The sequence below is a fragment of the Ornithorhynchus anatinus genome, chromosome X3 (genome assembly GCF_004115215.2).
Source record: "Ornithorhynchus anatinus isolate Pmale09 chromosome X3, mOrnAna1.pri.v4, whole genome shotgun sequence".
Classification (NCBI taxonomy): Eukaryota; Metazoa; Chordata; class Mammalia; order Monotremata; family Ornithorhynchidae; genus Ornithorhynchus; species Ornithorhynchus anatinus.
Genome location: NC_041751.1, coordinates 33,230,472 through 33,253,201, shown reverse-complemented (window position 1 = coordinate 33,253,201; position 22,730 = coordinate 33,230,472). Strand labels below are relative to the sequence as shown.

The following is a 22,730-nucleotide window of genomic DNA, read 5'->3' as shown; positions in this document are numbered from 1 at the left end:
GAATTCTTCTCTGTGCCTCCAGGAAGAACGGCCCGTTTCCCGGGTGTCGGAGGTCTTTAACCAACGATAGTGACGCAAAATCGATCAATCACCGGTGTTTAAGCGTTTTCCGCGAGCAGAGCACTTTATTAAGCACTTGGGAGAGCCCAGTACAACAGAGCTGGTAGGTACGTAGATTAGACGAGCGTTTAGTACAGTGCTCCACACACAGAAAGCCCTTAATATGACTCGAGTGCTCGACGTGGGCAGGCAACGCGTCCGGTCTACTGAACTCTCCCAGGCGCTTCGTACAGGCGTCTCCACGCACAAGCACTCGATGTGATCCAATGAATGACTGCACGTTCCCCGCCCACGAGTTTGCGATCGAGAGGGAAAAATGGATGCTGTTAATAATTACTGTTACTCATCAAGCGCGTACAGTATGCCACGCGCCGGGAAACATGCAATCCGGTCAGACCCAGTCCCCGTCCCACCTGGGGCTCCCGGTTGAAGGGATTTGACGTTCAAGAGGTAGCCTGGAGTCAGGGTTAAGTCTGCACGGAGAAAGGGCGATTTGGGGGCGGTTCGCACCACTCATCGGGGGTGCCAGCCCACTACAGTATTGGGTGTCACTAGGCTAAGCGCTGGTCCATCAGATCGCACACCATCTCCGTCCCAAATGGGGCTCACGGTCTGAGAGGAGGAGAAGAGGTATTGCATCCCCATTTTACCAATGAGGAAAGTGAGGCACAGAGAGGCTAAAGGGACGGGTTCTAGTCCACAGAGTGTTTCGACCCCCAGGTCCACGCCTCACCCGCGAGGACGTGCTGCTTCCCTGCTAATTCTGTGGCGGCGTCCTCCCCCGCGGACCGCGTCCCGCCCATCGGCGCTCAAGACGCGCGCCGCCGACTGATGGGTCACCGTGTTGCGCAGGGTTCTCAGCTCCGGCAGACCCGTCCCAGGGCCAACGTCTTCTGAGGGCGTTAGATGTCGGGCCCGGCCCCTTCCCCCGGCAGGATACCCCCACCTCCCACCCCCCAGCCAGCTGGCTTTAAAGAGGGGCGACGGTCCTAAGGCCGCCCCGTAGCGGGACTTTTCCGAAACGGAAAAAGTTCCGCCACACCTAGAAAACGCCCCGGGAGGAATTCAGCGGGGCCCGAAGCCCCCGCCGGAGTGGACGACGACGGGGCGCGGTCGTCCGTGGGAGGTCCGACCCGTCACCCCTCCGCCCCGGCTCCGCATTCCTAGCGCCTCCCGGTCGCCAGCCGGCCGGGAGTCGGCCTCTCGAAACCACTTCAGAGCTTTCAATCGATACCGTTTATTAATGATTGGAGTTTTCGTTAAAGCGCTTACTACGTGCCAAGCACTGTGCTGAGCGCCGGGATAGATACAGGATAATCGGGTCCCGCACGGGGCTCACAGACGGTCGGAGGGAGAACGGGTATCGGGTCTCCGTCCCGCGAGTGAAGAAACTGAGGCACAGAGAAGTGACTTGCCCGAGGGTCACCCGGCGGCTCTTTTCACGGGGCCCCACTGCTCCTCACTTTGAGCGGCTACCGCGGGCAGAGTACTGTATTAAACTCTAGGGGAAATAGAAGAGAGTTAGTATTCGAGATCCTGCACGGAAGGAGGTGATGACCTTGGCGGGGGGCGGCGAGGGAGGGCCCTGAAATAATTTACAGACAGGAGGAAGGAAAAGTGCATATCAGAAGAATGAATACTTGATAGGATTCCTAAATCAACAGGAACAGAAGTGCTACGGTCGGTGGCGAGTACGGGAAGTGCATAGTCGGTAAGGACGTGCCGAGGTGAGCGGAGACGGATCCGGGCTTTCCGAACGGCTCCGAGGATGCCGGGAACCGGGAATCTGACCGATGCGACCGGGAGGAGGTTTCCTGACGGGAGGAGTCGGGAGGGAGGTGGGGGAAGAGACCGGATGCTTTGGGAGACAGCCTGAGAGCAACCAAGAGGGCGAGCCGGGGCCCAGCGGGAGGAGGGAGAGGATAAGCGGGAGGGAGAAAGCCGATCGAAGACCTCCCCGCCAAGGGTTGGAAGTTTCCACTCGTCACGGAGAGGAACGGGCAGACACCGAAAGCCAGAGGACGTCGCGGGGGAGATGAGCGCGGAACGACGTTTTCGGAGAATGAGCCGGGCAGGAGAGAGCGTAGCGTGGGCCGGGGCGGGGAGGGGGGCGAGGCCAGAGTCGGGGAGTCCAGTTGGGAGGCTGATGTTCTAGCCGCGCCGCAGAGGACGAGGGGCTGGGCCCGGGGCGGCGGCCATCTGGACCAAGAGGGAGGATCGCGGACATGTTGGGGCGGAGGGGGTTCGGGGACGGGCCGAACGCGAGAGAGATGAGCGAGGGGAGGAGCTGAGGACGTCGCCGAGGGTGCGGGCTTTAGGAACGGGGAGGATGGGCGGTGTCAAGGGCGATGGGGGAACGAAGCGGGGCGGAGGATCTCCCATCACCGCTACGTTTTTAAGCGTTTCTCTCCGTCGCCTGTGAAATGGAGGGGTCCCGGGAAAGAGCGCCGCGGCTAAGGAGGTGAGGGAACAAAAAGAGGGAGAGGGAGGGGCGGAGGAGCAGGGGCAATTTCAGGCGCCATCTGGGAGAGGGCCGGCTCCGGCCGGTAAGCCCCGAGACCCGCGCCGGCCCGTCCGGCGTCCTGAAGTGAACTCCGCCCCCCCCCGCCGTCGGTGGGCCGGCATGGCCACGGCGGGGAGGTGAGGAGCGGCTCGGGGCCGGCCGGAGGGCGAGAGAGGAGGGAGAGGGGAGAACCGGGGCCGGCCGGGGCTAACCATCCAAGGTGTGAGGGAGAGGGAGAAGCGAGCGGGGGATGCGCGGCTGCCGTCGGCCTTGAGCGGAGTTGACAGAACTGCACGCGGATTTCGGGCGCCGAGGACGGGCGGCGTCGCCCCCCAGATCCCTGGGGGGGGGGGAGGCCGGGGCGCGCTCTCACGGGCCGGTGACCGCCGGGACCTGACCCCGGTCCTCGAACGGTTCGACGGGGAAGAGGGGGGGCCCGCCGAAGCCTCCCTGGGCCCCGGCGGGGGCCGGCCGCTGGGCGGGGCAGCTGTCTCCGCTGTGAATCCTCAGGTGGGTCTTCAGGGTGGAGCGGTTTCGGAAGGCCTTCCCGCACTCGTTGCACTCGTAGGGCTTCTCCCCGGTGTGGATCCTCTCGTGGGCCCGCAGGTTGGAGCTGATCTTGAAGATCTTCCCGCACTCGTTGCACTTGTAGGGCTTCTCGCCGGTGTGCACCCGCTCGTGATAAATGAGGGACGAGTGCTGGCTGAAGGCCTTCCCGCATTCGCTGCACTGGTAGGGCTTCTCGCCGGTGTGGATGCGCTGGTGGATGATGAGCGTGGAGCGGGCGCTGAAGGCCTTCCCGCAGTCGTCGCACCTGCGGAGGTTCTCCCCGGTGTGGATCCGCTCGTGGGCGCGCAGGTTGGAGCTCCACTTGAAGGCCTTGCCGCACTCGTTGCACTCGTACGACCTCTTCTCGGCGGCGGGTCTCTTCTGGGCCTCTCTGACCTTTTTAAAGTCTCCGCCCCCGGGAGCGGCTCTTCTGGGTCTGCCCCGGGCCGGCCTGCCGCGCTGGCTCTCTAACCTGCCTTCGGGCTCGCCGGTGTTTCCGCCCGCCGAGGCCGTGAGGATGTTGGGTTGGCGTCTTCCCCGGAAGGGTCTCTGGAAACCCACCTTCTCAAACGTGCCCTCCTTCGCCGACAGCGACTCCCTCCCCTCCGTTTCGGCCGGGTTATCTGCGGGGGAGAGAGAAAACGCACCGACTCGCTCGTTCCGCTCGGTTCGCCCTTGGGGGCTCCCGACCGCTCGGGAGAGCCCGCTACAACGATACGACATTCCCCGCCCACGCCGAGCTTCCGGTCTAGAGGGGGAGAGGGACGTTAACAGGAGTGAATAAATGGATGCAAGTGCCGGGGGCTGGGCGGGGTAACAGTGACAGTAATGTTGGTATTTGTTAAGCGCTTACTACGTGCAGAGCACCGTTCTAAGCGCTGGGGGAGACAGGGGCTCCTCAGGGTGTCCCACGTGCTGAAGGGAGCGAGACAGGGTGAGGCAGAAGGGAGAGGCAAGTGGAAAAGGGGGGTTTAGGGTTCTAATCCCGACTCTGCCCGCCGTCCGATCCCGGGCAGGTCGCTTGGCTCTTCTGTGCCTCAGGTTACCTCAACTGTAAAAACGGGGATGAGAACACGAGACGGGGACCGCGTCTAGCCTGCATCTATCCTAGCGCTCAGTACAGAGGCCGGCACATAGTAAAAACAAAAGAACGAAAACAGGAGACCCCCGCTCCCGGACCCAAAGGAGCGGACAGTCTAACTGGAAGGAGAGACACAGAGCATACACTGCTTAGACCGTGAGCCCCATGTGGGGCAGGGACCGTGTCCAACTTGACTAACTTGTACCTGCCCCGACTCTTAGAACAGCGTCCAGCGCACCGCTTAACGAGCGCCGCTGTTATCACGATTAGCCGCAGGAAGGGGAAGACGGACCGAGGACAAGGGGAGTTCCGGCCTAAGAAAAACGGGTGGGTTCGAGCGACGGGAGGAGGCGGTCGGTCGAGCGAACTATTTACTGAGCGCTCACTGGGCGCAGAGTACGGTACCGTCGGGAGAGTACCACAGAACGGCGAACAGACAGGGTCCCCGCCGGCGACGAGCCGACGGTCTCGAGGGGCGGCCCAGACCCAGCGTGGCGGCGAGTACCGTGTTTGGGGAGGTGGAGCGACATCTCGGGCTGAAGGGATCCCGCCTCCGTCTGCGCCGGTGACGAACCGGGTTGGGGAGAGGTGGCGAGTGACTCCTGGGAGGCTCCCGGGGCCTCCGTGTCTTCCTCGAGCGCTTCCGATCGGGACCCGCAGGCCGGGACCTGGCGGCGGCGAACGGCACAGAGAAGGGGGGGACGGTGAGAAGACGCCCGGCGGACGGGTTCGAGCCCTCCCGCCCGGCACCCCGGCCACCTCCTCCGCCCCAGTCGGCGGGGGCGCGCCGGGGCCCGGACGGTCGGTCGTATTTACCGAGCGCTCGCTGCGGGCGGAGCACCGTACCGAGCGCTCGGGAGGAGACGATCCGACCGTCAACGGACCCCTCGCTCCCGTCGTCATCCTTTCCCGACCGGGTCCACCCACGACCGAACCGGCCCCTCGTCTGCGGAAAAACCCGCCGTCCCTGCAGACCGCGAGCCCTCGGCGGGCAGGCGACGCGACCGCCGGCTCCGTTCTACCGGGCCCGCCCGGGCGCTCGATGGACGGCGGTGCCCGGGGGCCGCGGGCCGGGCCACTTACTACGAACTTCTCCTCGCTGAACCACTGCCCCGGCTCGTTCTGCTCGCCCTGCATCTCCTCCACCACGGCCACGGCCTCCTCGCCGCTCTCGGGCCGGTGGAGCCGCACCCAGGCCTGGATCTCCTCCGGGAGGACCAGCAGGAACTGCTCCAGCACCAGCAGGTCGAGGATCTGCTCCTTGGTGCGCCGGTCGGGCCTCAGCCACAGATGGCACAGCTCCCGCAGGCGGCCCAGGGCCTCGCGGGGCCCCGACGCCTCCTGGTAGCGGAACTGGCGGAAGCGCTGCTGGAAGATCCTGCCGCTTCCGTGGGGGCTGGATTCGGCCTCCCAGGGCCCCTCCTCCTCCTCTGTTTTCACCAGCGGAAATCCCTCCTGCTCCCGAGGCTCCAGGGTGGCTTCCCACCTCGACTCTGCCGTCATCGTCCACCGTCCCGGGACGGGGGGGGGGCTCCGGCTTCGCTCCGCCGAGCGCTCGGTCCACGGCCCTCCACGCGGCAGGCGCTCGGCCCGCCCCACGCCTCTCTCGGCCTCTGCTCTCCGGAGGCTCTCCCGGCGCTGCTCTTCCAGGCTGCCGGGCAGGGAAAACGAAGCTTTTCAAAGATCCAAGGGACCGACGGGCCGCCTCCGATCCTTCGGGAGGCCGGGCTCCCGGAGGTGCCGATCGGTCGGCGCCTACTCTGTGCGGAGCGCTGGAGGCAAGTACAACAGAACGGTCTCTAGACAATGATATTGGTATTCGTTAAGCGCTTACTACGTGCAGAGCGCCGCTCTGAACGCTGGGGTAGACACAGGGTCATCGGGATGTCCCACGTGAGGCTCACGGTCTTCAAGCCCATTTCCCGGGCGAGGGAACCGAGGCCCGGAGAAGTGAAGCGACTCGCCCACGGTCGCCCGGCTGACGAGTGGCGGAGCCGGGATTCGAACCCGCGACCTCTGGCTCCCCAGCCGGGGCTCGTTCCACCGAGCCACGCTGCTTCTCACGTGAGAGAGGGAAGACAAGTTCCCTCTCAACGGGGAGCGAACGGCCTGCGGGGGCGACGGACTTTAAGGAGGGGTCGGTGCTTCCGCTAGGCTCGGGAGTCAGAGGTCGCGGGTTCCGATCCCGGCCCCGCCACTCGCCCGCCGGATGAGCTAGGGCAAGTCACTTCACTTTTCTGCGCCTCAGTTTCCTCACCGCCAAAACGGGAACTCGACGACGGTTCTCTCTCCTACTCCGTATTTACCCCGGTGCTAAGTACAGCGCTCGGCATGAGGCGAGCGCTTAGAGAAGCAGCGTGGTTTAAGGGATGGAGCACGGGCCTGGGAGGCACAAGGACCTGGGTTCTAATCCCCGCTCCGCCACACGTCTGCTGGGTGACTCTGGGCAAGTCGCTTAACTTCTCTGGGTCTGTTACCTCAGCTGTAAAATGGCCATCAGGGGGTGAGTACAGTGCTCTGCACACAGTAAGTGCCCGATAAATACCACGGATTGATTGAGGGCAAGTAAAGCGTCTACTAAGTGTTGCACGGTCCTCTCCCAAGCGCTACGTACAGCGCTCTGCACACTCTAAGCGCTCAATAAATATCACTGTTTGAAGGCAAGGAACGCGTCTGCTCACTCTGCCATTCTGTCCTCTCCCAAGCCCTTCGTACAGTGCTTCCCACTGCAAGCGCTCAATAAATACCATTGTTTGTGAGCTAGGAATGTGCATACCGACTTTTGTGCGTCGAACTCCCCTAAGTGCTTCGCACAGTGCTCTGCACACAGTAAGCGCTCAAGAAACAGCATTTTGAATGGGGAAGGACCGGGTTTACCCACTTTTCTGCGCTGAACTCCCCTAAGCGCTTTGCCCCGCACTCTGCACACGGTAAGCGCTCAATAAATACTGATATTTGGGCGGGGGGAAGGGAGGTGTTTATCAAGTTTGTGGCGCTGAACTCCCTTAAGCGCTTCGCACAGTGCTCTGCACAGGGTAGGCGCTCAATAACCACCACTGTGGGTGGGGAAGGATGGTGTTTACCAACTTTGTTAAAGTGAACGCCCCTCAGAGCTTTGCACAGCGCTCGGCGCACGGTGGGAGCTCAATAAATACCAGTGTGGGTGGGGAAGGGCCTTGTTTACCAACTTTGTTGCGCCAAACTCCCCTAAGCGCTTCACACAGCGCTTTACACCCAATAAGCACTTAAGAAACACCACTTTGGGTGGGGAAGGTCCTTGTTTGCCAACTTTGTTGCGCCCAACTCCCCTAAGCGCTTCGCACGGTGCTCTGCACCCAGCAGGCGCTCAGTATATACCGATATTTGTGGGGAAGGACCGTGTTTACCAACTTTGTTGTGAACTCCCCGAAGCGCTTCGCACAGCGCTCTGCACACAGTAAGTGCTCGATAAACACCACTGTGTGGGGGGGGAAGGGCCTTGTTTGCTAACTTTGTTGTGCTGAACTCCTCTGGGCGCTTCGCACAGTGCTCTGCACCCGGTAGGCGCTCAATAGGCACCACTGTGGGTGGGGAAGGGCCTTGTTTACCAACTTGGTTGCGCTGAACTCCCCCGAGCGCTTCGCACAGTGCTTTACACCCAATAAGCGCATAAGAAACACCACTTTGGGTGGGGAAGCTCCTTGTTTGCCAACTTTGTTGCGCCCAACTCCTCTAAGCGCTTCGCACAGTGCTCTGCACCACTATGGGTGGGGAAAGGCCTTGTTTACCAACTCTGTTGCGCCGAACTCCCCTAAGCGCTTCGCACAGTGCTCTGCACCCAGCAAGCGCTCAATAGATGGCGATATTTGTGGGGAAGGACCGTGTTTACCAACTTTGTTGGGCTGAGCTCCCCTAAGCGCTTTGCACAGAGTAAGCGCTCAATAAACCCCACTGGGGGTGGGGAAGGGCCTGGTTGGCCAACTTCGTTACGCTCAACTGCCCTAAGCGCTTCGCGCAGCGCTCTGCACACATCAAGTGCTCGATAAACACCAGCGGGGGGGGGGGGGGAAGTTCCTTGTTTGCTAACTTTGTTGTGCTGAACTCCTCTGAGCGCTTCGCACAGCGCTCTGCCCCCCGGCAGGCGCTCAATAAGCACCAGTGTGGGTGGGGAAAGGCCTTGTTTACCAACTGGATGGCGCTGAGCTACTTCCGAGCGCTTCGCACGGGGCTCTGCAGCCCGCAAGGGGGTGGGGGGGGGGGGGAGCTGAGCTGCCCGCAGCGCTTCGCACAGAGTGAGCGTGGGGGAGGGGCGGGGTTCCCCCGCTGGGCCAAGCGCTTAGGGCAGGGCTTAGCACGCGGTAAGGGGGGCGTGATTAAGGTGGATTTTCCCCCCCCTCCTCCCGCACAGCGTCCGCGCAAGGTGCGCACCGCCCACTCACCGGTCCGGGCGGCGCCCGCAGCCTCGGCCTCGGCCCGGAGCCCCCCAACGGCGCGCGCCGGAAAGGCGGCCTCCCCCTCCCCGCGCCCCGGACGGCCCTTCCGGCTCCCCTCTAGGCCGCCGGAGGCCTCCGCTCTCGTTGGTCGCCCCCTTCCCTTCCCGCGGCCGCCGCGAGGAGCCGCGAGGGGGCGGTCGAGCCCCCGGGGAGGCCGGGGGGCCGCTCCCGCCGCCCGCCCTCGACTGCCCGCCGCGGAGGGGGGAGGAGGGCGCGGAGGGCAGGGCCCCGCCCCCGGGTGACGTCACCCACCCCGGGCAACTCGGAGCCAATGGGAAGGCGCGCCCGCGCTCGCGGGGGGAGGGGGGGCGCGAGCGCTACGTGGGCGCCCGCGCGCCAGGCCGGGGCGGGAAGGAGCCGCCCTCGGGGAGGGGACAAAGATGGCGGCGCCTGAGGGAACCTGAGGGAAAGGGGAAAGGCTGGGGGGGGGGGAGCCAACATCCTTCAGCTGAAACAGCCTCTCTTCTTAAATTACTATTAAATGGGCTTCGCTCAGGCGCGCAGTCGTATTTCTGGGGCGCTTACAGTGTGCACAACACGAGACTAAGCCCTCGGACACTATAGTTGGGCAACAGGGACCATCCCTCCCTCACAACGGGCTCCCAGTGTCTAAAGGGGCGGGACAACCAAACAAAAGTGGACAGGCATCGGTAGCGTCAATATAAATAAATGAGAGATAGATACTCGCCATTAATAAAATAAAAAGAACAATAGGCGCATAGAGACGCAAGTGCTGTGGGGAGGGGAAGAGAAGAAGGAGGGGAGATGGGGAGGGCTCCATCTGGGAAGGCCTCCTGGAGGAGGGGAGCTCTCAGTAGGGCTTGGAAGAGGGGAAGAGACTTAGGTTGGCGGAGGTGAAGAGGGAGGCCCTCCCAGGCCAGAAGCAGGACGTGGGCCATGGGTCGCCGGCGGACCGGCGAGAATGAGGCCTAGTGAGGAGGTTTATGTCACCTTACTATGAGCCAGACACCGTACTAAGCGCTGGGGTCGATAGGAGATGCGAGAATGAGGCGCAGTGAGCAAGTTTGTTTAAGTTTACTGAGAGCCAGACACTGTACTAAGCCCTGGGGTAGATAGGAGATGTGAGAATGAGGCCCGGTGAGGCAGTTTAAGTTTACTATGAGCTAGACACCGTACTAAGCGCTGGGGTACATAGCAGATGCAAGAATGAGGCCCAGTGAGGAAGTGTATTTAAGTTTACTACGAGCCAGACACTATACTAAGCAATGGGGCAGATAGGACATGCAAGAATGAGGCCCAGTGAGGAAATTTAAGTTTACTATGAGCTAGACACTGTACTAAGCGCTGGGGCAGATAGGAGATGTGAGAATGAGACCCAGTGAGGAAGTTTGTATAAATTTACTACAAGCCAGGCACCGTACTAAGCGCTACGGTAGATAGGAGTTTATCAGGTTGGACGTAGTCCATGTCCCACATTGGGATCTCAGGCTTGATCCCCATTTTACAGTCAGTCAAATGAGTAAATATCAGGCAAGTGAGTAAAAACAAGAGACACATTCCCTGCACGCAGCCAACGGTCTAGACGGGACAGACATGAATATAAATAAATAACGTCCCTGTCCCGCCTGGGGCTCGTAGTCTTTAGCGCCATTTTACAGTTGAGGTAATAGAGGCCCAGAGAAGTGATGCCAAACCAATCAATCGATCACGTTTATTGAGTGCTTACTGTGTGTAGAGGCACATTTCCTGCCCACAATGAGTTTACAGTTTAGAGGGAGAGACAGACGTTAATATAAATGTATTTTTCATTCAATCCTATTTATCGAGTGCTTACTGTGTGCAGAACACTGTACTAAGCGCTTGGGAGAGGGCAATATAACAATGGATGGACACATTCCCTGCCGGCCACGAGCTTACAGTATATGGGCTTGAGTGTTATGGGAGTTGGGATGAGGGGGATGATTAAATGGAGCATGTCAGGGTGACGCAGAAAGGAGTGGAAGAAAAGGAAATGAAGGCTTAGTCAGGGAAGGCTTCTTGAAGGAGATGGGCCTTCAATAAGGCTTTGAAGCAGGAGTGGGTAATTGTCAGATATGAATTGCTCCATAAATATGATTAAATGATTGACAAAGGGACAGAGGCAGAGAGAGAGGAGGAAGAGGAGGAGAGACGGAAAAAGAGTGAGGCCAAGGGACAGCAGAGAAAGAGACAGAGAAAGAGCTTGACATGGAGGAACAGCGGTAACAGTAATAGTATTTTTAAAGGACTAACATATGCGAAGTACGTGGAAAAAGTACACGGACAAGATTTTTTTTTTTTTGGTGGTATTTGTTAAGCGCTTACCATGTGCCAGGCACTGTACTAAGCACTGGGGGAGATACAAGCTAATCACTGGGTCCATATCCCACATGGGGCTCACAGTTTTCATCCCCATTTTACAGATGAGGGAACTGAGGCCCCGCGTTGTGAAGTGACTTGCTCAAGGTCACGCAACAGACAAGTGGCGGAGCGGGAATTAGAACCCAGGTTTTCTGGATCCCAGGCCCGTGATCTCTACAAGGGGGGACGTGGCTCTCTATAAGTATTAGACTTGGTCCTTAGCTCTCAAGGGCCTCATAATCTAAGACAAAGGGAGGAGAGCATTGGTGACAGGCACAGAAGGCACATTGTTATGTGTTCATTTTATAAATAAAAATAAAAATAAAGAAGCAGTGTGGCAAGGAAGGTGACAAACAGGAGATGGAAGGGTTTCGGGTTCCTCGTGGCTTCGTCCAGAAGTCGAAGCCACAGCTCTCACAAGCTGCTGGCGTTTGAGTCCTTTCCCGGCTTGATCAGGGCCCGTTGGGAATACCGATGGCAGACAGCTTTCCTGCGGCCTAGATGTTCTGGAATCGGGGAATCTGTTATGGACTCCCACCACCTATGGTCCTTGACTCAATCAATCAATGGCATTTTTCTTTTCTGGCATTTGTGAAGTGCTTATTAAGTGGCTGGTACTATACTAAGCACTGGGGTAGATAGAAGATAATAGTATTTCAATAGTAGCTAGTATTTATGGAGCACTTTTTATGTGCGGAGCACTGTACTAAGCGCTTGGAATCAGGATGGACACGGTCCCTGTCCCACATGGGGCTCACAGTCTTAATCCCCATTTTACAGATGAGGGAACTGAGGCACAGAGAAGTAAAGTGACTTTCCCAAGGTGACACCAGCAGACAAGTGGTGGAGCGTTTCATCTCTGATAGATCATTAGCCACCCCCCCTTCAAAGCCTTACTGAAGGCACATCTCCGCCAAGAGGTCTTCCCTGACTAAGCCCCTCATTTCCTTTTCTTCCACTCCCTTCTACGTTTCCCTGACCTGCTCCATTTAAATATCTTTTTTCCCTCCCCCTTAAACCGTGCGACTCGTTTGGGACATGGACTCTATGCTACCTGATAGTCTGGTGTCCATTTTAACACTTAGAACAGTGCTTGGCACATAGAAAGTCCTTTAACGATTATTATAATTATAATTTTTCCAGGTTGGTGAAGGGAATTCCTGGCCCGCTAAGTGGGCAAGGTCAGGATTGCCACTATTAGCAGGGAGGTGTTGCGGGAGAGCCAGTGGGCCTGTAGGAGCCAGGGCAGAACCCTCAAAATCAGTGTGGGATTGCCCAAATTGGGACACCCCGTCCCCTCTGGGGGTCCGCTGGGACTCGTTGGGAAGGCAGGCAACTTTCTTGGAATTCTATGAGGAATCCACGTGGGAAAGCGCAGATCCCTTTTTCCAGAATGTTTTAATTCTCCGGTCACTGTGAATCATCAAGAACGGACTCATGGCTGAGAAAGTGAATGACAACACCACGTGGCTACTAACCAGCAAAGGAGACTTTTCCTTCCTGTTTAGCAACACACTCAGCATGATGGACTGCCGCCCGTAGAGGAGGACGTAGAGGGTGACCAGGGCCACCACCCTCTTGGCCGCCCTGACCTCGGACGTCGCCCCGGGGGAGCGTCCGGACCCGTGGAGGTGTCGGACCCGCCGGTGGTGCCTGTGCAGGACAAACACCATGTAGCCGCTGGCCAAGCTCATGAGAACCACGAAGAACAGATCCCGGAAGGAGAGAACGACGGTGATGAGCAGGGAGATTTCTGCACTGTTGCTAACTTTTGAGCAATATTTGAGATCCCACACGATTTGTACAGTGCTGCTGTTCCGAGGGCCCGTGATGTTGAACAGGGCATCGAAATCTACGAGCAGACTGAGGCCCCAGGACAGGAGGCAGGAGGGAAGGACGCACCCGGGTAGCCTGACTTTGATCCGGGCCCACCGGGTGGTCCCGGGGCTGATGGTGACGGCCTGGAAGACGCTCAGGAGGCAGGTGCTGCAGATGGACAGGCCCCGGGCCACTCGAAAAACGTACATGAGGATTTTACATCCGCCGTCGCTGAGGAAATTTCTCAGTCCCCAAGCCGACAGGGTCTCCGGGAGTCCAAAGCTGAGGAGGATGACGGCGTTGGAGAAGGCCAGATGGATGAGGATCAGGTCTGAGGGGCTGACCTTGCGGCTGGCAGTGACCGTGCGGGAATAAAAGAGGAAGAGGAATAGATTCACGGAGATCCCGATGCCGATCTGTAATAGAAACACGATCCCAAAGGAGAGCTCGGTGGCCTTCATCCACCCGACCTTTCGGTTAGAACTAGAGGAGGTTTCCTGTAGAACAATCTGGGATGAAGAAGTTGAAGAAATGAAGAGAGAGACAAAGAGAGTTCGTTGAACGTGTATTTATAGCGTCAATCGATCAATGGTTTTTATTGAGCATTTAGGTAATAATAATAATGTTGGTATTTGTTAAGCACTTACTATGTGCAGAGGACTGTTCTAAGCGCTGGGATAGACACAGGGTCATCAGGTTGTCCCACGTAAGGTTCACAGTTAATCCCCATTTTACAGATGAGGGAACTGAGGCCCAGAGAAGTGAAGTGACTTGCCCACAGTCACACAGCTGACAAGTGGCAGAGCTGGGATTCGAATTCATGACCTCTGACTCCAAAGCCCGTGATCTTTCCACTGAACCACACTGCTTCTCTACAGAGTACAGAGTACTACTCTAAACACATGGGAGAGTAGAACATAACAGAGATGGCAGACATGTTCCCTGCCCACAGCGAGTTTACAGGTAGAGGGAGAGATGGACATTAACATGAATGAACAAATTAGGAATGTGCACAGAAATGCTCGGGGATGGAGGGTGCGGTGATAACAAGTGCTTAAAGGGTACGGAGCGAAGAGCATAGGCAACGAAAAGGGAGAAGAACTTGGAGAAAAGCGGGCTTAATTGGGGAAGGCCTCTTGGAGGGGGAGTGAAATAAAGCTCTGAAGGTGGGAAGAGTGGTGGAGTGGCATAGATGAACGGGGAGGGAGTTCCAGGCCAGAGGCAGGACATGGGCCAGAGGTCGGTGGCGAGATAGAGAGGTGGAGGCACGATAATTATGATATTTGTTAAGTGCTTACCATGTGCCAAGCACTGTTCTGAGCTCTGGCGTAGATGCAGAGGAATCGGGTTGTCCCACGTGGGGCCCACAGTCTTCATCCCCATTTTACAGATGAGGTCACTGAGGCACAGAGAAGTGAAGCCGCTTGCCTAAGGTCACACAGCGACAAGTGGCAGAGCGGGGATTAGAACTCACGACCTCTGACTCCCAGGCCCGGGCTCTTTCCACTAAGCCACGCTGCTGAGAGGGTAACTCATTACCCGAGATTATTTTAGAGGGCTCGTGTCTCGGGGCTGCAGAGGGAATGGTTGCCCCCATTTAGTAAGAAACTAGATACTTTAATTTTCAGGTTGCAATCAACAGAAAGTCAAAGATTCAGCTTTATCACAGAAGTGTGTGCTATATTCTACTGTTTTCTTCCAAGCACTTAGTACAGTGCTTTGCACAGAGAAAACACTCAAAACATATGATTCTTCTTATTAGTAGTAATATTAATAATAATAGTAGTAATACAACTCTTTCCCTCCCAACAGGGTCTTCTACCGCAAGATGATTAGTCTTGTTCGGTGTCCAGGTCCTTAACAGGCTGCACCAGCAAGGGCATCCCACCTTAATAAATCCCTCGGGCCGGGCTGTCTCTACCTTCCTTTCCACCTAAAAGGAACAGGTGTTGCCCCCAGCCTTTTCTACTCTACTTGTTGGACGTCTTCCCCTTAATTATCCTAATCTGTCAATTACAGTTCCCTTGTATTCCGTTCTTAGAAGGTGTCTCACCCGGGCCCAAGGTTGAGTAAACATTTGGTCTTGGTCTCGTCCGTCCGGTTGCCATCCGTCCGGTTGCCATCACAGGAAGAGACACGTCGATGCATATCTTACCAAGACGCTTACCAGGATGCAAACTGCATCCTTCACTTGCCCAAGGCCACGCACCAGACGAGTGACAGAACACAGGTTCTTCTGACTCAGTCACTTGGCTAGTCAATTGTATTTATTGAGCACTTACTGTGCGCAGAACACTCTACTCAGTAAAATATAATAATAAACATTCCCTGCCCACAAGGAGCTTACAGTCTAGAGGGGAAGACAGCCATTAATATAAGTAAATTAATTACAGATATGTACCTAGTTCTCCCAGGCCCATGCTCTATCCACTAGGCCACACTACTTCTCTAGAAGCCTCATATTTCCTACAGAAATCCCTATAAGACCATGATCGGAGAGATGATTTTGTCTTACTCACGATTCTTCAGTGTTCATGCTGTCTGGGAGGGAAGTTCACGGGGAGTCCGATTCGCGTAGGATGCGTCGGAGGCAGCATTTATCAGCTGCTCTTTCCATCTCTCCCCCTCCCCCGGGGGGCGATTAGCAGCTGTGCAAATCTGTGAGCATTAATCCGGTGTGACGGGCCTGCTGGGATACCCTGGAAATAACCGGATTCCCCCTCATCCCACCAAACCTGGCACTGGATGAACCCTGAGTCCCCCTACGGTTACCCGCTGCTGGTCGTCCATCGGAGAAGCCACTGGCGAAAGGTGCCAATACAATCGATGGCATTTACCGAGCGCTTGCCGTGTGCAGGGCTCTGTACCAAGTGCTGTGGAAACCATCCCACAACAATATACAGACACATTCCCGGCCCGCAACAAGCTTAGAGTCGAGAGGGAGAGGCAGACGTTAATATGAATAAATATATTACAGCTATGTACACAGGGGCTCTGGGGCTGGGAGGGGAGATGAATAAAGGGAGCAGGTCAGGGTGATGCAGAAGGAGGTGGGAAAAGAGGAACGGAGGGGTTGGTCAGGGAAGGCCTCTTAGAGGAGATGGGCCTTCAGTAAGTCTTTGAAGGGCGGGGAGAGTAATTGTTTGTCAGATATGAGGAGGAAGGGCGATCCAGGTCAGAGGCAGGACGTGGGCGCGAGGTGGGCAGTGAGATAGACAAGATCGAGGCACAGTGAGAAGTTTTTTCATTCATTCATTTAATCATATTTATTGAGTGCTTATGCTGTGCGGAGTACTCTGCCAAACGCTCGGGAGAGTACGATATACCACTGAACAGGCACATTCCCGGCCCGCAAAGAGCTTACGGTCTAGGTTAGTGATAGGGGAGCAAAGTGTTGGGGCTGGACTGTAGTAGGAGAGTATCAAGGTGGGCTAGGACGCGTCAAGGTGATTGAGTGCCTCAAAGCCGACGGTGAGGAGTCTCTGTTTGAGGAAAATTTATATTCATAAGTATTAGTGGATGTTGATTTTCCAGGTTGGTGAAGGAAGTATCTGGGAGAGCTGGAACTGGGCAAGGGCAGGACTAGCGCTGTGAACAGGGAGCCATTATGGGAGAGCCAGCGGGCCTGGGAGACCCAGCCTGGAATCCCCAAAATCATCACGGTGCTCCCCCCATCGGGATATCTGGTCCCCTCTGGAATTCCACTAGGAATTCTCTCGTTGGGCAGGCAGGCGGCTTCCTTGGAATTCTACTGCAGAATCCACGTGGGACACAGCAGATTCCCTTTTCCAGAACGTCCTCATTCTCCGGTCGCCGTGGATCATCAGAAGCGGACTCATGGAGGAGAAGGTGATTGAAAACACCAGGTGGCTGTTCGTCAGCAGAGGAGACTTTTCCTTCCGGTTCAGAATGACGCTCAGCATGACGGACTGCCGCCCGTAGAGGAGGACGTAGAGGGTGACCAGGGCAACCACTCTCTTGGCCGCTTGGACTTCGGGCATCTCCCCGGAGGAGCGTCCGGACCCGTGGAGGTGTCGCACCTGCCGGTGGTGCCTGTGCAGGACAAAAACCATGTAGCCGCTGGCCAAGCTCATGAGCCCCACGAAGAACAGGTCGCGGAGGGAGAACACGACAGCGATGAGCAGGGTGGTTTCCGCGCTGTCACTGAGTTTTGAACAGTATTTGAGATCCAACATCATTCTGGCGACGCTGCTGTTCCGAGGGCCCGTGATGTTGAACAGGGCGTCTAAATCTACGAGCAGACTGAGGCCCCAGGAGAGGAGGCAGGAGAGGACGACGCCCCTGGCTAGCCTGGCTTTGATCCGGGCCCAGCGGGTAGTCCCGGGGCTGATGGTGACGGCCTGGAAGACGCTCAGGAGGCAGGTGCTGCAGATGGACAGGCCCCGGCCCACTCGGTAAACGTACATGAGGATTTTACATCCGACATCGCTGAGGAAATTTCTCAGTCCCCAATACGACAGGGTCTCCGAGAGTCCGAAGCTGAGGAGGATGACGGCGTTGGAGAAGGCCAGATGGATGAGGATCAAGTCTGAGGGGCTGAACTTGCGGCTGGCAGTGACCGTGCGGGAATAAAAGAGGAAGAGGAATAAATTCAACGAGATCCCGATGCCCATCTGGAATAGAAACACCATCCCAAAGGAGAGCTCGGTGGCGTTCATCCACTCGACCTTTCGGTTAGAACTAGAGAAGGCTTCCTGTAGAACAACCTGGGATGAAGAAGTTGAAGAAATGAAGAGAAAGAGAGACAGAGAGAATTCGTTGAATATGCATTTATAGTATCAATCAATCAATCATTTTTAGTGAGCATTTACGGTACTCAGAGCACCACTTTCAGGTTTACGAGAGTCTGACAGAATGTGTAGACCTGTTTCCTGCCTGCAGTGAGCTTTCGGTCTGAACAGGGAGACAGACAATAATATTAATCAATAAATTGGGGATATGGATAGAAGTGCTGGGGGGCCGAGGGTGGGGTGACTAGTGAGTGCTTGAAGGGTGCGGAGCCAAGTGCATCGGCGATGTAGAAGGGAGAGGGAGTCGGAGAAAAGAGGGCTTAATCAGGGAAGGCCTCTTGGAGGAGATGGGCTTTTAATAAGGCTCTGAAGGTGGTGGAGTGGAGGTCTGGCATATATGGAGGGGGAGGAAATTCCAGGCCAAAAGGAGGACGTTGGTGAGAGGTCAGTGGTGAGATAGATGAGATTGGAGGTACAGTGAGTAGGCTGGCATTAGAGGAGCAAAGTGTGTGAAGTGATCAAAAGAGAGCTCCTTATCTTCCCACCCAAACCCCGTCCTCCCTCTCACTTTCCATTCCCCGTAGACGGCACCACCATCCTTCCTGTCTCACAAGCCCGTAACCTCAGGTAACTCACCTATTCAATCCATCACGAAATCCCGTCGGTCCCACTTCACAACACTGCTATCCATCCTAACGTCTACCATGTTAATACAATCACTTATTCTATCCCGCCTTGATTACTGTACCAGCCTCCCTGCTGACCCTCCCAGCCTTCTATCTGTCCCCACTCCAATCCATACTTCACAGTGCTGCCCAAATGATTTTACTACAATAATGTTGGGGAGATGTTTCCCCACTCCCTTCTGCATCATCCTGACTTGCTCCCTTTATTTATCCCCACTCCCAAACTCACAGCACTTATGCAGCTAACTGAGATTTATTTATTTCTCTTGGTGTCTGTCTCCCCGTCTAGACGGCGAGCTCGCTGTGGGCAGGGAATTTGTTTATTGCTGTACTGCACTATCCCAAAAGATTGGTACAGTGCTCTGCACACGGTAAGCGCTCAGTAAATATGATCGAATGAGTGAGTGAATGAATCTAGTGGGCAAAATTTTACAGATCATGATTAAACTGGAGTTTTTTTCTGAAGCCTCAGAAGGGAGATGATCCAGTGTAATGGCAATGGGGCTCTGTCCCGAAAGCCCTCAAATGGGAAAATGTAAGTTCTGGGAGAAAGTCCTTCAGGGGTCATCAGCCATGCCTCCTAATCAATTAGTCAGTCATAGTTATTCAGTGCTCACTGTGTGCTGAGCACAGTACTAGGCGCTTGGGAGAGTTCAATATAAGAATTAGTATAGAATGAGCTTACAATTGAGAACGGAAGACAGATACTGATATAAATAAATGAATTGTGGCTAGATACCTAAGCTCTGAACTAAGCACTTGCTGCAGTATTTGCCCGGCCACCTCTGCATTAAACAGAAACTTCTTATCACTGGCTTCAGTGCGCTCCATCAGCTCAGCCCCTCCTACCTTGCTTCGTTGCGTCCTACCTGATTCAATTCTATCTACCCCAGTTCTCAGAATAGTGCTAGGCACAGAGTAAGCTCTCTACAAGTAACATCGTCATCGTCGTCATCACCAATCTCCTACTTCAGACCAGCCCACTCGTTTTGCTCTTCGAGTGCCAGCTTACTCACTGTGACCCGATCTCATCGCTGACCCATCTCCCAACTCCTCCCTTTGACGTGGACCTCCCTCCCCCTCCAAATAGGCCAGACCACCACTCTCCCAACTTCCAAGCCTTATTAAAATCACCTCTTCTCCAAGAAGTCTTCCCCCATTAAGCCCTCTTTCCCCCAGTTCCTTCTCCCTCAGCTCTGCAGTTGGATCTTATCAGAAGCAGTGTGGCCTAGTGGCCTGGGAGTTATTCATTCAGTAGTATTTATTGAGTGCTTACTATAGGCAGAGCACTGTACTAAGTGCTTGGAATGTACAAATCGGTAACAGACAGAGACAGTTCCTGCCCTTTGACGGGCTTACGGTCTAAAGGGGTGAGACGGACAGACGAGAACAATAGCAATAAATAGAATCGAGGGGATGAACATCTCATTAAAACAACAGCAAATAAATCGAATCAAGGTGATGTACATCTCATTAACAAAATAAATAGGGTAATGAAGATATATTCAGTTGAGCGGACGAGCACAGTGCTGAGGAGAGGGGAAGGGAGAGGGGGAGGAACAGAGGGAAAGGGGGGAAAAGAGGGCTTAGCTGAGGAGAGGTGAAGGGGGGGAGAAGGGGAGCAGACAGAGCAGAGGGAAAAGGGGAGCTCAGTCTGGAAGGCCTCTTGGAGGAGGTGAGCTTTAAGTAGGGTTTTGAAGAGGGGAAGAGAATTAGGGGAAGAGAATAATCAGGATGAACAGTGTCCTTGTCCCACCTGGGGCTCACAGTTTTAATCCCCATTTTACAGATGAGGTAACCTAGGCACCGAGAAGTTAAGTGACTTGCCCGAGGTCACACAGCAGACAAGTGGCAGAGTCGGGATTAGAACCCGGTCCTTGGACTTCTAACCTGGTGCTCTTTCCACTAGGCCACACTGCTTTACTGGAAAATTGGTTAATCTGACCTTCTCGAGATCTAAATTTTGGGCTGGGCTCTGTGATAGCCTTATTTCCACAATGATCCTCGTCGGCGTTTGTTAAATAATGAACAAGATTAGATCTTGAGGTCCCAGTGGAATCTGTCTCTTTCCTCCCATGCCCTTGGTTATATTAAGCCAATCTTATCTAGCACCTTTACTGAGCATACTTCTACAGTCTGATTTAAAGTGATTATCATTCTTAAATACACCCTTTCTTCATCCGCCTTTCTGCCTTTTATTATAATCTTTTGTTTTGATCCAATAAAATCTTACTCAGAATGAAGACTAGGCTTTCAGAGGCTTAGTTTGTCTCCCCAACTTGTAGACAAAAAGGTTACGTGTGTTCTTTGGGGCAAGTAAGATTTCAACTTGGACATGTTAAATTTCCTTATTTCAATACTTCTAGACACGCTGATTTTGATGTATGATCAAAATACAAAATATGAGAAAACAGCCACTGAAATATGATTGAATATTTACTGAATTTCAACAATGGGCTCATCCTCTAATTCTAGATATTAAGATAAATAATTCTCTCAGATGGATAGTTTATTTATTTAAAGATTCTGAATCGATCACCAATCTTTTCAGGTATATTAAAATCATTTCACGTTACTTCCATATATACATTCGCACTTCTTCAGAAAGATAACTACAGCCGTGTTACTCTAGAGCTCTCAAAGCATTTTAACGTGTTTTGTTCCATGCACAGTCCAATTACTAACTAGTAGACTGTAAGCATGTTGTGAGTGTTACGGAATTTTTTCAAACGACTCCGATCTCGCAATCGCATGAGAGGCTTTCGTGACCTTGGTGTAGAAATGAACAGATGCTCTAAGCCCGGCTCTGCCACACGTCTGCTGTTTGATCTTGGCCAAGTCACTACACTTCTCTGTGCCTCAGTTACCGCATCTGTAAAATGGGGATTAAGACTGTGAGCCCAAGCGGCACAGGGACCGTGTCAAACCCAGTAATCTCGTATCTACCTCAGTGCTCAGCACAGTGCCTGGCACGTACCACAATTATTATTAACAAATACCACAGTTATTATTACCATTTAAGCACTTGATATTCACCCCACCCTCAGTCCCACAGCTTGTATGTACATATTTATAGTTTATTTATATTAATGTCTGTTTTCCCCCCTAGATTGTAAGTTGCTTGAATGCAGGGAATGTGTCTGCCAACTCTGTGGTTTTGTACTTTCCCTCAATAATAATAAGAATAACGATAGAAATTGCTAACCATTTACCGAATGTTCCCGGCACTGTACTAAGATCATCAGATCCCACATGGGGTTTACAGTCTAAGTAGAAGGGGGAACAGGTATTAAATCCCCATTCTGCAGATGAGGCAACCGAGATACAGAATGGATAAGTGACTTACCCATGGTAACTCAGCAGTCAAGCGGCAGAGCCGGGATTAAAATGTAGAGCGGTCAATAAATACCACTGATTGGTGTACGGATGCACATAAGTGCTAGAGGGGTGAGGTGAGTATCAAAGTACTTGAAGTGGGTAGGAAGATAAGACACCAAAGGAGAAGAGAATCAAGCGGGAAGGTGAGAAGAGTTGAGCGGTCAGAGAAGACTTTTTAGAGGAGATACGATTTTCATAGTGGAGGTTTTCGACCGGAAGAGTGGCGGTCTGTCAGACAGGAGTGGGAAGGGACTTGCAGGCAGGAGTCCAGGAGGAAGCGGTCGGGAGAAAGTAGATGAGTGAGAGGAGCCGGGTGTGTGTTGGGGGGGTGGGTTTTCTAAATGGTATTTGTTAAGCACTTACTTTGTGCCGGGCACCACGCTAAGCACTGGGCAAGATATAAGATAATCAGGTTGGAAACAGTTCAGATCTCACAGTCTTAATCCCCATTTTACAGAAGAGGGAACTGCAGCCAAGGGAAGTGAGGTGATTTGACCAAGGCCACGCAGCAGGTAAGTGACAGAATAGGGATTAGAGCCCACGTCCCTCTGATTCCCAGATCCGTGCTCTATGCACTGAGCCACACTTCTTCTCTAGAAGCCTCAGATGTCCTATAGAAAGCCCTGTAACACCATGATCGGAGAGGTGATTTGGTCTTACTCACGATTCTCCAATGCTCATGCTGTCTGGGAGGGAAGTTCGCCGGGAGTCCGATTCGGGTAGGATACGTCGGAGGCAGCATTTATCAGCTGCTCTTCCCATCCCTCCCCCTCCCTCGGGGGGTGATTAGCATGTGTGTAGATCTGTGGGCATTAATCCGGTGTGTCGTGCCTGCTGGGATACCCTGGAAATAACCGGATTCCCCAAACCTGGGACTCGGTGAACCCCGAGTCCCCCTACAATCACCCGCTGCTGGTTGTCCATCAGAGAACCCACTGGTGAAAGGTGGCAATACGATCAACCAGTGGCATTTACTGAACACTTGCTGTGTGCAGAGCTCTGTACTAAGCTCTTGAGGGAGTACAATATAACATACACATTCCCCGAACACTGTATTAAACGCTTGGGAGAGTACAATGTAGCAGAGTTGGT

At 54.7% G+C, this 22,730-nt stretch overlaps 3 protein-coding genes across 3 annotated transcripts; all 3 read right to left on the bottom strand.

Annotated features, from left to right (window-relative positions):
* Positions 1-2,848: 2,848 nt before the first annotated feature.
* Positions 2,849-8,690, bottom strand: LOC100074357 (zinc finger protein 397). The gene is made up of 4 exons (XM_029053716.2): positions 8,612-8,690; positions 5,277-5,844; positions 4,699-4,861; positions 2,849-3,735 (listed from the first exon to the last, which is right to left on the bottom strand). Exons 2-4 carry the CDS (start codon positions 5,694-5,696, stop codon positions 2,933-2,935), a joined length of 1,386 nt encoding a protein of 461 aa, XP_028909549.1. The 5' UTR covers positions 5,697-5,844; positions 8,612-8,690; the 3' UTR covers positions 2,849-2,932.
* Positions 8,691-12,354: 3,664 nt separating this feature from the next.
* Positions 12,355-13,284, bottom strand: LOC114807583 (olfactory receptor class A-like protein 1). The gene has a single exon (XM_029053730.1). It carries the CDS (start codon positions 13,282-13,284, stop codon positions 12,355-12,357), a length of 930 nt encoding a protein of 309 aa, XP_028909563.1.
* Positions 13,285-16,527: 3,243 nt separating this feature from the next.
* Positions 16,528-17,475, bottom strand: ORNANAV1R3011 (vomeronasal 1 receptor ornAnaV1R3011). The gene has a single exon (NM_001253403.2). The coding sequence runs from the start codon at positions 17,473-17,475 to the stop codon at positions 16,528-16,530; it is 948 nt and encodes a 315-aa protein (NP_001240332.2).
* Positions 17,476-22,730: the final 5,255 nt, after the last annotated feature.

Bases quoted from the DNA above. Each gene is read 5' to 3' on its own strand.
- LOC100074357 (XM_029053716.2), bottom strand. From the start codon at position 5,696: ATGACGGCAGAGTCGAGGTGGGAAGCCACCCTGGAGCCTCGGGAGCAG. The intron at 4,862-5,276 runs GTAAGTGGCCCG...CGCCGCCGCCAG, and splicing joins TCAGCGAGGAGAAGTTCGTA to GTCCCGGCCTGCGGGTCCCG. The intron at 3,736-4,698 runs GTACTCGCCGCC...TCTCCCCCGCAG, and splicing joins GCTCCACCTCCCCAAACACG to ATAACCCGGCCGAAACGGAG.
- LOC114807583 (XM_029053730.1), bottom strand. From the start codon at position 13,284: ATGAAGGCCACCGAGCTCTCCTTTGGGATCGTGTTTCTATTACAGATC.
- ORNANAV1R3011 (NM_001253403.2), bottom strand. From the start codon at position 17,475: ATGGTGTTTCTATTCCAGATGGGCATCGGGATCTCGTTGAATTTATTC.